Source organism: Armigeres subalbatus, chromosome 2, assembly GCF_024139115.2.
Source record: "Armigeres subalbatus isolate Guangzhou_Male chromosome 2, GZ_Asu_2, whole genome shotgun sequence".
NCBI lineage: Eukaryota > Metazoa > Arthropoda > Insecta > Diptera > Culicidae > Armigeres > Armigeres subalbatus.
The window spans coordinates 459,340,634-459,353,114 of record NC_085140.1 but is presented as its reverse complement, the minus strand read 5'-3'; the positions used below and the strand labels follow the sequence as shown (position 1 = coordinate 459,353,114).

Genomic DNA, 12,481 nt, shown 5'->3' with positions numbered 1-12,481 from the left:
AGGACAGGCTTAACCATTAACTCTACCAAGACAAAGTACATGGTGGCAGGTAGAGATAGAGGAAGACCCAGTGGTGTTGGTGCTGAGGTAGTGCTTGATAGGGATGTGTTTGAAGTTATTGAAGAATTTGTTTACCTTGGATCGCTTGTGACATGTGACAATGACGTTTCCCGTGAAGTGAAAAGGCGTATTGCTGCTGCGAATAAGGCCTTTTACGGATTAAGTAACCAGCCTAGGTCCCGCAACATGCAGACGGAAACGAAATTTGCTCTATACAAAACTCTGATTTTACCAGTGGCCCTTTATGGACATGAAGCAAGGACCTTAAAAAAAGCGGACCTGAGATCGGATGATGTCAAGTATACAATGAAGAAAATATTGTTAATCGTATAAAATACGGCAGACTTCAGTAGGCTGGTCACTTAGTGCGAATGTCGGAAGAAAGAATAGCGAAAACAATATTCAACAGAAAACCAGATAGGGGCCGGAGACTTCGTGGAAAGCCACGAACACGCTGGCTGCACGCGGTGAAATCGGAGCTGAGGACCCTGAACGTTCGGGGAAACTGGAGGAACATCGCCTAAGATCGACGATTATGGAGCTCTACAATACGCCAGGCATAGGTGCATCAACGCTGTAGCCAACCAAGTATCCATGTAGGTATACAAAAAAACACGCCCAAGTCTTTTTAGTATAGGTATATAATGCACGAGAAAGGCACAAACACCGCTAGTTGGACGAATCAGGGTTTTTTTTCTTCGAATAAACATTATGTAGTAACCTCTCATGGACGGTTCTTTCGAAAACTAAACCTTGAATTTTAGAAAATATATAGATTTATTTCTTATATCCAAAACATCTTCGCGTTAATGGTTTAAATTTGTTAAGTTCCAACTGACATATTTTTTTCATTGAATTTTGCTTGTTCTATATTTTGCAATTATTGCTGATGCTGTAGGGTATATGTGTGAGTAGATCGGATAATAATGGGGATTGGATTATTATTGTTAAAACAAACTTAGAGATAAAGGCTTAACATGCGTGTTCTCTGCTTTTTTAGGACCTTACACAGGGCGTATGAATACTATGTTATACACATTGGAAACAACTAACATGCTCCTTCTGCTCAGAGTTATAATAGGGGTGAGAAAGGCGATTGTATTTCATTTCAATTTTCATTTTGGTTATTGCTTAAGAATCTCAACAAAGTTCATTCACAGGAAGCTGTTCTCCGGAGGTGTCATAAATAGGTTAATAAATAATGAACAAAATAAATAACATTGTTTCGATATAAATAGTTCATAAATAAAACAAACATAAATTGTTTCAAAAAATAATTGATCAAAAAACAAAATCAACAGCAGGTCTTATAAGGTTAGAGGTATGGATCCAGTGTTATTTCTATAGTACGAAAAGTTTTGAGAAGTGTTATTGTTCTACCAGAAAATAGAACAAAACTGTATGAAATCTTCAAATATTAATATTTCTCGCTGTAGGGGGGTGCGTGGTGCAGTTGTTTTGCTTTTTTAGACTAGATGGTTGTTAATACACAGCAGTGCGTTGCTTAGGATTCGGCTACATTCCGTTTACACAAAATGATTGGAATTTCACAAATTACTACCTACTAGAAATGGTGTATGTATGTGTTAGATGAGACGTAGATTTTTTCCATTATCGTACAAAATGGACCGAAGGATATCAGTATTTAAAGAAAATTTATCTTCATATTGAGCTTTATATCGTTAATAAAAAGAAAAATGAGATCATAAACAAAAAATGGTTACAATTTGCGAAATTTTGTAGTCGCTTTTGATCGAACAATTTTACAACAGTTTTAGATCGAAAGAATTATGAAAACCTAGAACCATTGTGAGACCCTTCTGCCCAACTTATATACAACAAAGGAAAAACATAATTTGATAAATAATTCTAAGAGAGATTTTGATTTTTTTAGTATGAGTTGAATATGATCGTACTGTGGCCAAATATCTTTTTCCATATTACACGAAAAAGATTACAGTTGCAACGATCTATATGTTTCGAGTTTGGTTAATCTCAATATCTGGGAGGGTGGTACCTATTCAATATGGTACCAGTTCAAAGGCTACCGTTTCGGTTCGCTCGATAAGAGCGAGAGTTTTTATGTTCCTAAATGAAAAGAAGGTCCCTTTTCCCATGCGTCGGTTATACGAACAATAACTCCAGGTTAAGCGCCTAGCATCTCTCTAGTTGCCTCCTAACTCTACATACTAACAACTAAGCACTATTGTTACAAAGGTAGTCGTATCAAAAGTTAGCCCTAACTTTAGTTTTAGCAGTAGTACATAAGTATAATAATAGTTATTACACATTGTAATTCTGTTATCAGCCCATCGGAGATCAACCAGCAGCCCGCGCTTACTTCGGCCCATCGGGCTGCTGCTGTTGTGATGATTCATCGGATGCTCGTTCACCAGACGCGGTAGCTGCCGTCGTTGCATCTCCATTGCTGGCCGAATCACCACTCTGCTGTTCCGTTGTGGCATCCGTAGAGTCAGTCGTCTGATTACAGTGAGCGGCGGTGGGACCTTCAGATTGATACTTCATTTCCAAAAAGTGATCACCATTGAAGCGGTTCTTTTCGTCACTGATATCCTATTTGGGGTAATATTTATTTTTTTCATTTATTCGATAGAAAGTACCTACATTTATCATATGATAGGAAGCAGTCATCAGTACTTACATGTGAGTTAATGGAATAGATTATGTGTTACAGTTTATGTACAACATTCACAAGTGCGATGTTAGATGAGAGGTTTTGAACAAAGGATTAAAGAATACATTTTATAATATAAAAATTATACAACCAAACAGACCAAAGGAGGAATGTACAAATAGATTATACAAATAACAACTTTTGCTCCTAAGGCCGATTCATCACAGGGAATGAACTTTTCGCTCCATTAGCATTTAGTTATCTTCCAAAAAGTTTTTTAGAAAAACCATCGCGCTAAAAGTAACTCCATACAACACATTCCGAAATTCAGCCTCTGTTCGTCGACTAGGGTTTTCGGAATCCTTCAACTGCGCTTTAACCTAAAGGGTGTTACGATCAAAAATTGGTCTACTCTAACTAGACTCATTTTTTTCCTCGTGCATTGAGAGTACCTCTCCTCATTTTGAAGATTCCTTCGTGAGGGTAGAATCATGTCCAAACGCAAAAAAAAAAATGTTGCGGTTTAAATTACCATATCGAGGGTTTATTTAAGAACATACAGCAACGATTTTCAGTAGATAACAATAACCGGTTTGATTTCACCCGATGAATTGAAATGGCGGTATCTCTGCAACCGTGGCTGATTTTACAAAAATTTCAAATTTTGTTTTCTGTTTGATTTTGAAATTTTCCCTTCAGTTGTGAAAATGGCATCGAGGCAACCAACGTGTCAACGTTGCAAAATTTTGCTCGCTCTTCGCGAAAACCCGAACTACTGACACGCTAATAAAACCAAGACAGATTTCAACCAGCTTCCTGGGCAGACATATTATAGGCAATAGAAAGAGAAAAGGTTGTAGAGATTTTCAATAAAATCAAGCTATCGAAGTTTGTTTATGGTCCAGTGGCTTGAAAAGCAACAATTGCATCGAACTGGCAATATCAATAAGGAAATTTATGTACAGGGGTGAAGCCTCCCTTAAGCTCGTCATAATGACAAATATTTGTCAAGTTTTCACAATCCAGGAATTACGGTGGCCCAGAACTGAAGAACGTAAATTTCGCACTTCATTCAAGTACCACATCTACTATAGCGGCGGTGATAAAGCAGAACGTAGAGTTGGCTTCATGGTGATTGGGATGCAGATGAAGCGTGTTACAACATAAGGCTGGAAAAGTAAAAATCTTTCTGAAATAACCGACCCTGTGACAAGCGTGGTGTTATCATCATCAATAGACATAGACCGCTGTCATCATTGAAAAGTAGTATGAAAAAAAATGTGTGCCCGGGACATCCTGGCTACGATTTGGCGATGGGCTAAACAATAGCATGACAGTAGCCTGGAAATAACAATAGGCTGAAACTCGAAAGGCTGAAAAGTCGTGTGAAACCGAATTTTATGGACGAATTCACATTTGACGTTAATAGGGGCACAAACTAAAATTTGCGATTCACATTTTTTGTCTGTGCAGCACAAGAAATTTGGAGGTATAGGAAGGATAGAAATGAACAAGACTTTATTGTTCTTGGTACTTGCATTCGGATTTTCATTCTTGGCAAGATTAATTCCTTATTTTTTCTTCTTATCCTTTTATCTTCATTCTTTGTCTTCTTTATTCTCCGTTTCTTTATTCTTCCTTCTTTCTTCCTATTTCCTTCTCTCTTTTTTTCTTCTTCCATCTTTTTTTCTTATTTCTTCCTTTTTCCTTCTTTCTTCTTCAACTCTTCCTTGTTGCTTCCTCCTTTGACTTTCTTCCTTCTGCGTTTTACCATCTTTTTTCTTAGTTCTTCCTCCATAGTTCTTCTTTCTTCTTTTTTCCTTCTTCCTTGTTCCTATTTCCTTCTCCCTTCTTCTGTCCTTCTTCTATCTTTTTTCTTCTTCCTTGTTCCTTCTTTCTTCTTCCTACTGCTTTTTTTTGTTCTTTTGTCCTTTTTTCCTCCTTCTTTCTTTCTTCTTCCTAACAAATAAAAAATATTTCAGCCTTGTGAAGCTATCAAGGGATGCAAACGCGCAGATCGGATGAGAGAGCTTCTTTCGCCCTGTCATTGGTAGAGAAAGCCTTCATTCCGCTACCAACGATAATGGTCTGCAATTTGTGACCTTTGTTGCTGCTAGACTGCCGTTCTACGCATAATTGTCCCATGTTACCTTTGATGAAAAAATCCAAACTCGAGTCAATTTGTCCCACCAATTAAAGAATCGATTCGATCTTGAAATTTAACAAATATTTTCGGGATGTTATGAGCGTAGGCAACACTTTTCCAGGACATAAAACGAATCCATACTTATTTAAATGGTTTTCGGCTCTATTATCATCAGACAACAACTTCATTTTTCCAGTGGGACAAATTGACTCGAGTTTGAGATTTTTCATCAAGGGTAACATGGGACAATTATGCGTAGAAGGGCAGTAGAGGGATGGCAATCAGCAGTACCTACTTCGCACGTAAGAATATCCGCAAACACACCTGGTAACATCCGAGTGGTGACACTTGCTCAAAGATAGATCACGTGCTGATCGACGGTCGGCATTTCTTGGATGTGTTATAGGTGTAAGGTGTTCAGAGTCCCGAACATTGACTTAGAGCTCTACTTTATAATTGCGAAAATTCGGACGCTACTATCCAGCGTCACGAATTCACAACAAACAGGAGGTCGTTCAAAAATGATGTCACAGGTTTTAGGGGGGGGTCTAAGATTTTGTGACAGTACGTATAATAGGAATACAAAAAAGCGAAACAGAGGAGGGGGGCTCTAAAAATCCCAAAAAGTAGTGGAAATGTTTCAGCTTGATGGCTTAGAGTGGCTTCGACATCATATCTGCCACCATTTCTCTTTGCTACAACTCCCGTACATAGTGGTATTTAGTTTCAATGTGTTTGGATCTACGTCCCATGGTTGGTGAAGTAGACTGTTTGATACAACCTTGATTATCTTCGTCTATGATTACCGACATTTGAATCTTCACAGAGAAGTCTTCGAGTATGCGTTGAACCCACCGGAATTCTTGACAACATTCGGTAAGTGCCACATACTCGGCTTCTGTGCTACTCAAAGTGACACAAGTTTGCTTCTTTGCGCCCCAACTTATTGATCCTCCGGCAAAACGAAATGTGAATCTTGAGGTAGATTTTCTGTCGCTTAGACGATGTAAGTCAGTGTAACAAATTTATTTTATACAAACATAAAGATAAACAGTCAACATGTAACAAATAACAAATTAAAATAATGCACGTTCTCTCCTGGTGCCCTGAGAGAGACGGCTAGGTGGTGCCCACTACGGGAAATGACGAGGTTTCGTATGAGATTTTGGTCCATCAGCCAAATCCCGCAAATATACAGATCTGAATTGGTACAAATGCTACTGTTTAAGCCAGCAGATCTTGAGGTTCTGAGTTCGATCCTCCAGTATACTTTAGTATCATGATCATCATCAGCAGCAAAATTCCGCAAATATATTTTTATTGCGTATTGCGCATTTTGTCTACAGCAATTAGTTTGCTGTATTCATAGCTGAGCTTTTGTGTAGGATTCTTATCCTATATGGGCACCTCGAATCAATTAATGCCATTTGGCATCAACGATTCGATGTCTGTGTCTGGAACGAACTTGGGACAAATCACAACTAAACATTTTATTGCCTACTTTCAGGCTTTCCTCTTGAGTCCAGACACAGAATCAACAAAAAAACAGACTCAATATAGCACAAACGATACAGACTCGATTGAATATTCACAAGTATTCGAACAAAATAAAACCAGCTGTAGCCGGAGAGCCGATTCATGAAAAAATCTTAAGTCAGCTCGAGACGAAGAATCTGACTAGAGGACTAACAGACTCGAAACCTAACCTAAGCCACAAATCTCAAAAAACTAAATCTATTCTAAAACTTCATAAACTGTAGAACGAGTCTTGGCAAATTGTCCTATAATCAGATTCTTTGCTACACTAAACTAACTCTGTTGATCCTACAATTTAATTGGATTACAAATGATTCTCGCGAAAAATCAAATGAATCACACACTAAACAATCAAATCGATACTTGCCGTAATATGAAATCGTCATTACTATCATTGTGGGTTATTTAGCTGGGCGCCAGTGTAACAGGCCCGTAGAATTCTCTTGGCTTCCACTCAGTCCGCTTGAGAAGGCTCATTTATTTTCGCCCAAGAATGGACACGCTGACCGCTATATCCGAACGTGTGTTAACGGCTACATACAACAGTCATCCGATCAGACTAGCATACTGTTTGTTGTTCGGCAAGTTATCTTCATTCTCCTCCTTTGTTTGGATGTGGCCGGGAATTTTGGACGGTTTAGCATCTTGCATTCCAAAACGTTCCAAAAGCTTGTTGATATATGCTTTCTGCTTTAAAGATACTCCATGGCTGGTTCTCTGTATTACGATGCCCAAGAAATGCTTTATATCACCCAAAGACGTTATTTCAAAATGATTACTCAAATTTTGAATGATATGTTCATATTCATATTCTGTCTCACGTGCGACCACAAGATCATCTACGTATACGACCAAGTAGGTAGACTACTTGCCATTCTTCCGAACATACAAGCATGAATCATTATTTGATTGCACGAATCCCATCTGCTTGATCACGTTATTAAAGGTCTTATTCCAAACGCGTGCGGCTTGCTTTAGACCGTACAAACTCCGGCATAGATGAAACACAAGATTACAGTCCGCGACGTTGGATACCAGAGGTGATGGCATGTAAATGTCTTCTTCCAGTATTCCGTGCAAATATGTCTTTACATCAGCATTTTTTTTTGTTGGGATTTTAACCACTTCTTCTTCTTCTTCTTATTGGCATTACATCCCCACACTGGGACAGAGCCGCCTCGCAGCTTAGTGTTCATTAAGCACTTCCACAGTTATTAACTGCGAGGTTTCTAAGCCAGGTTACCATTTTTGCATTCGTATATCATGAGTAGGGTGGCTCAAAAAACACTTTTTCAAATTTTTTGATGGGCCGCCCTTTTATTCGGTTCTATTTGATGCCCTGATGCTCTGGACAAAGTTTCAGCCAAATCGGTCAACGTTTGGGCGGTGCTAAACTCGTTGGAAGTTTATATGCAAAAATGTATGCAGAAACATCGAAAAACAGTAATTTGCAGTTGGACGGCACAATTTTTGATCAAGAACCATGATACTCATTCAGTTCTTGTAGAATTAAATACAGAATGTTATGCTGAAAACCGCAAGAAGATTAGAGTTTATTAGCAAAAGATATTAGCATTTTACTGGAGTGTTGTAGGGGTGAATTTATTTCTTTTCAAAGGTAAAAGAAACGAAATTTGCTCAAATACCACTTAAGCAAAATGTTAATAACTTAGCCGGGGAAACTCTTACCTTCTCGCGGTTTTCTGCATAACATTTTGTATAAAATTCTTCAAGATCTGAATGAGTATCATAGTTCTTCATCGTAAGTTGTGCTGTCCAACTGCAAATCACTATTTTTTGATGTTTCTGCATACATTTTTGCATATAAATTTCCAACGAGTTTAGCACCGCGCCAAAAGTTGACCGATTTGGCTGAAATTTTGTCCAGAGCATCAGGGCATCAAATAGAACTGAATAAGAGAGCGGCCTATCAAAAAATTTGAAAAAGTGTTTTTTGAGCCACCCTACTCATGATATACGAATGCAAAATGGTAACCAGAGCATCAGGGCATCAAATAGAACTGAATAAGAGAGCGGCCTATCAAAAAATTGAAAAAAAGTTGTTCCCATAATAATTTGAGCCCCCCTAATCATGAGGCTAACACGATGATACTTTTATGCCCAGGGAAGTCGAGGCAATTTCCAACCCGAAAATTCCCTAGACCGACACCGGGAATCGAACCCAGGCACCCTCAGCATGGTCTTGCTTTGTAGCCGCGCGTCTTACCGCACGGCTAAGGAGGGCCCCTCCTTTAAGTTGATCTATTGTGGTATACCCCTTGTTAATTTTGCATCTACTCAGATCAGCAAATTACCATGTGAATATGTGATGTGGGGTTACCGCTATTGGCTACCGTTTCAATAAACTTTACTGACATATTTGAGTTTGCTGTTCAGATATCGGTATGACCTAATATGCCCTTCTCAAAGTACTTCTTTCTTCGCAGGAATAGTGCTGAACAATCGCACAGCAGATGTTGAGAGGTCTCAATCTCACAGTTATAAAAGCGACAGATATTAGTTTGGCTTCTCTTTATCTTTTTAAAATGATATCTGGCCGGACAATGACCTGTGAGCAGACCAATAACTATTTTCAAAGAACTTTTTTTCAGATTTAGCAATTTATTTGAAATTTTCTTGTATTATGGAATGATGAACTGTTTAGATTGTCTTAAGGCGTTTGTAGCGATCCAACTGGACTGTATCGTCTCATTCTCCCATTTATTAATCTCCATTTGTATAACACATTCAGAAACTTCGCAAAAAGGTTCGGGTCCTTATGAACTGGACACCTGAACCTTGTCTTGCGAGTAAATCCGCTTTTTCGTTTCCTTCGATGCCACAATGGCCTGGCAGCCAGTACAAATATACCTGGTTCGACATAGCTAGTTGTTTCAGCAATTTTATGCATTCCCAAACTAATTTAGACTGGCATTTGAATGATTTTAATGCATTCAGAGCCGCCTGGCTGTCTGAGAATATACAAATCCGGGTATGTCTGTATTTTCTTTGCAAGCATACGAATGTGCATTCCAAGATGGCAAATATTTATGCAAGGGAAGCATTAGTCTACTTTCCCATTGGTATGTATAAGTTAATCATTGCAAATTTTGAGCGGTTGTGGTGAATTCGTTTTTGACTGCGTTTTGATCCATCTGTGTAGAACATAATCGATCCTGGAGGAATATTTGCCCCCCCCCCTAATTCCCATATTTGGCGGTCGTTTGAACTACTGCGTATGGTATATCTAGGTTCAGGCTCTTTTCCATCCAGTCTTCGTTCATTACTACGATTGGATTAATAGGAAAATCTCTCAGTATACTCATATGTCCTAAAAGATTGCCTTCTAAAAACTCATTACATCTTCGTAATCGACGAATATTTTAGAACTGTCCTATCAATTGTCACGCCTTTTAGCGTAAACTTTATTCTACGAGTGAATGGAACTTAAACAGTATTGCTGGATTTATATTTAATCCTTCGTTTAAGCACCACTGCAAAGTGCAGTTCAACGCAGCTTGCATTCTTTCAGAGATTATTGAGTCAAATTTTCCACGAACTATTATGACAACGTCATCAGCAAAACCAATAACTTCGAAACCTTGTTCTACTAGTTTGTTCAGAAGATCATCGACTATGAGAGACCATAACAAAGGAGATAGTACACCTCCCTGCGGACAACCTTTGGTGGTCTTGATTTTTATAGTTGAATCTCCCAGTTCGGCATATACTTGTCTATTATTCAGCATTTCCATAATCCAGACTATAATTACCTTTTCAAAATTCATTTTTTCCATCGACTTTTTCATAGATTTATAAGAAGCAATATCAAATGCGCCCTCTACATCGAGCAATGCAACCAGGGTGATCTCCTTGGCATTGAAGGAGCTTTCTATTTTTTAAACTAGATTTATGCAAAGCTGTGACAATAGATTTGATGGATTGATAAGCAAACTGATGCCTGCTTAAGGAGTTTGTTTTCAGATATTTTGATATATTCATCAATTATTTTTTCCATTATTTTTAGCATGATCGATGTAAGGCTTATTGGTCTGTATGATTTTGCATTTGTTTTGTCTCTTTCCTGCTTTTGGAATAAAGATAACTCGAACTTTGGACCAAATTTTTGGTATATGGCCAAGTGCTAGACTAGCTTTAAAAACATTAGTAAGAGAATCAAGTAACACTTCTCCACCCTTCTGAAGAAGTGCTGGAAAAATACCATCTCTTCCTGGAGACTTGAAAGGTTCGAAGGAGTTCATTGCCCACTCAACTTTAGACCGTGTGAAGATAGTGTTAAGTTCAGTTGAGTTGTTAATTATAGTCCCATTTGGCCGAAAGGTTTCCTCAGCTTCTTCTCTTATCCTATCTCCACTTCGAATTAAATTTGAACCAGGGAAATGAGTTTCCATCATAATTTTAGGAGTTTCTTCCGAGTTAGCAGTAAAACTACAGTTTGTTTTCTTCACGTTTCCTAGACCATTAGAATGGTCTTTTGAAAGTACTTTCTGTAGTTTTGCTACATCTGGAGTTTTTTCCATGTTTTCACAACAAAATTTCCATGTTCTTCTTTTTGATTTTCTTAATTCTTTATTGAACATTGAAAGGGCTTCTTTGTATTGATCCCATTCGCCGGATGTTTTTGCTCTGTTGAAAAGCTGTCGAGATTTTTTCCTCAGCTTATTCAAGGTTCTATTCCACCAAGGAACATCTCTGGTTGAGAATCCTTTCTTGATTGGACAGCTACTCATATAAGCATGTTTAATATTTTTAGTAATATTTTCTGCAATATGTTCAAGTTGCCTCATAGATTCAATAGAACGCTTAAATTTATGTTGTTATATTTTAGCTTTTCATTTACATCAGCATGCTTTATGACCATATTTCGTTGACATTCCATCGAAAGGAATACTCGAAACGTCATCTGCTTCACTACGGGGGCAAACACTTCATCATAATCGGTTCCATATTTTTGCGTGAGCCCTTGCGCTACTAATCGGGCTAAACCTCAATAACCGATTTTCATTGAACGCAATCTGCATCTGCATCACTGATTGCTTTGTCATAGCTTCTTGGCTCAGAAACGTGCTTCTGCTTTTTCGCCATGTTGATTGTTTCAGTAAATCTCCAGATTTCTACGCTGAGACCTTCGTACGGGTGTCATTATCTTCTCGGATGATGAAGTTAGGGTTTCTTCATCAGATTCATACTCAGATTCGCTTTCATATTCTCTTTCAGCATGGTCTGGTTCATTGCAACCTTCTGAACTAACGCGGGACTCGATTTCAATCACAGTGTTATGCTTCATCTGATGCTTGCTGATGCTTTCATTCTCCAAGAAACGCGCATCTCGACTGAAAACTATCTTGTCACTTGATGGCCCACAAACACTTTTCTGCTGGAATATGCACGTACGCCTGGCAACCAAACAAAGTGCGAAAAATCAGGTTTTTGTCCATACCATAATTCATGTGGTGTCAGCTCAACAGATCTGCTAGATAAAATCTTCCCAGCTGTTTGGATTTGTATTCTCCTCCTTGGTCCGATCGTATAGCAGCAGGATATCTTCCTAATCTGGTATGAACCATTTTAGCATAATTTTGAATTCGTACGATAGCTACTGATTTTCTGAAAACTCATATGTGGATATGTACGTTATGTGGAAGATATTGATTTGGAAAATTTATTGGAGGTAACCACTTTCCCTTTGATGGGACTCGAACCCATGACCCTACTGGGTTCGAGTCCCATCGAAGGGAAAGTGGTTACCTCCAATGCATTTTCCAAATCAATATCTTCCACATAACGTACATATCCAAATATGAGTTTTCATAACATTGTAAATTAACGTCCAAGTCGGGTGGTTTAATAGGCAAATAGGCAAATAACTTTGATTGTACTGATTTTCGTTTAAAAAAAAACATTGTGGCAAAACGGCTGTAATCATCAATCACCACCATAAAATACCGCGCTCTTCCAGGCGATTCTGTATTCATCGGCCTGCATATGTCTGTATGGACCAAATCTGCTATCTTGGACTGTGAGTGAGAATGCTTCGGGAAAGGTAGTCGTGTCATTTTTCCTTCAAGACAACATTCACAATC

General features: G+C 38.4%; 1 protein-coding gene across 2 annotated transcripts in view; it reads right to left on the bottom strand.

The window, feature by feature from the left end:
- Positions 1-818: 818 nt before the first annotated feature.
- LOC134213845 (eukaryotic translation initiation factor 4E-binding protein Mextli) overlaps positions 819-12,481 on the bottom strand; it is a 39,257-nt gene continuing 27,594 nt past the window's right edge. For both annotated transcript variants that reach the window (XM_062693254.1, XM_062693255.1), the window contains one exon: positions 819-2,634. In XM_062693254.1, coding sequence (XP_062549238.1) covers positions 2,398-2,634 — 237 coding nt within the window. In that variant the 3' untranslated portion in view covers positions 819-2,397. The remainder of the gene's footprint in view (positions 2,635-12,481) is intronic.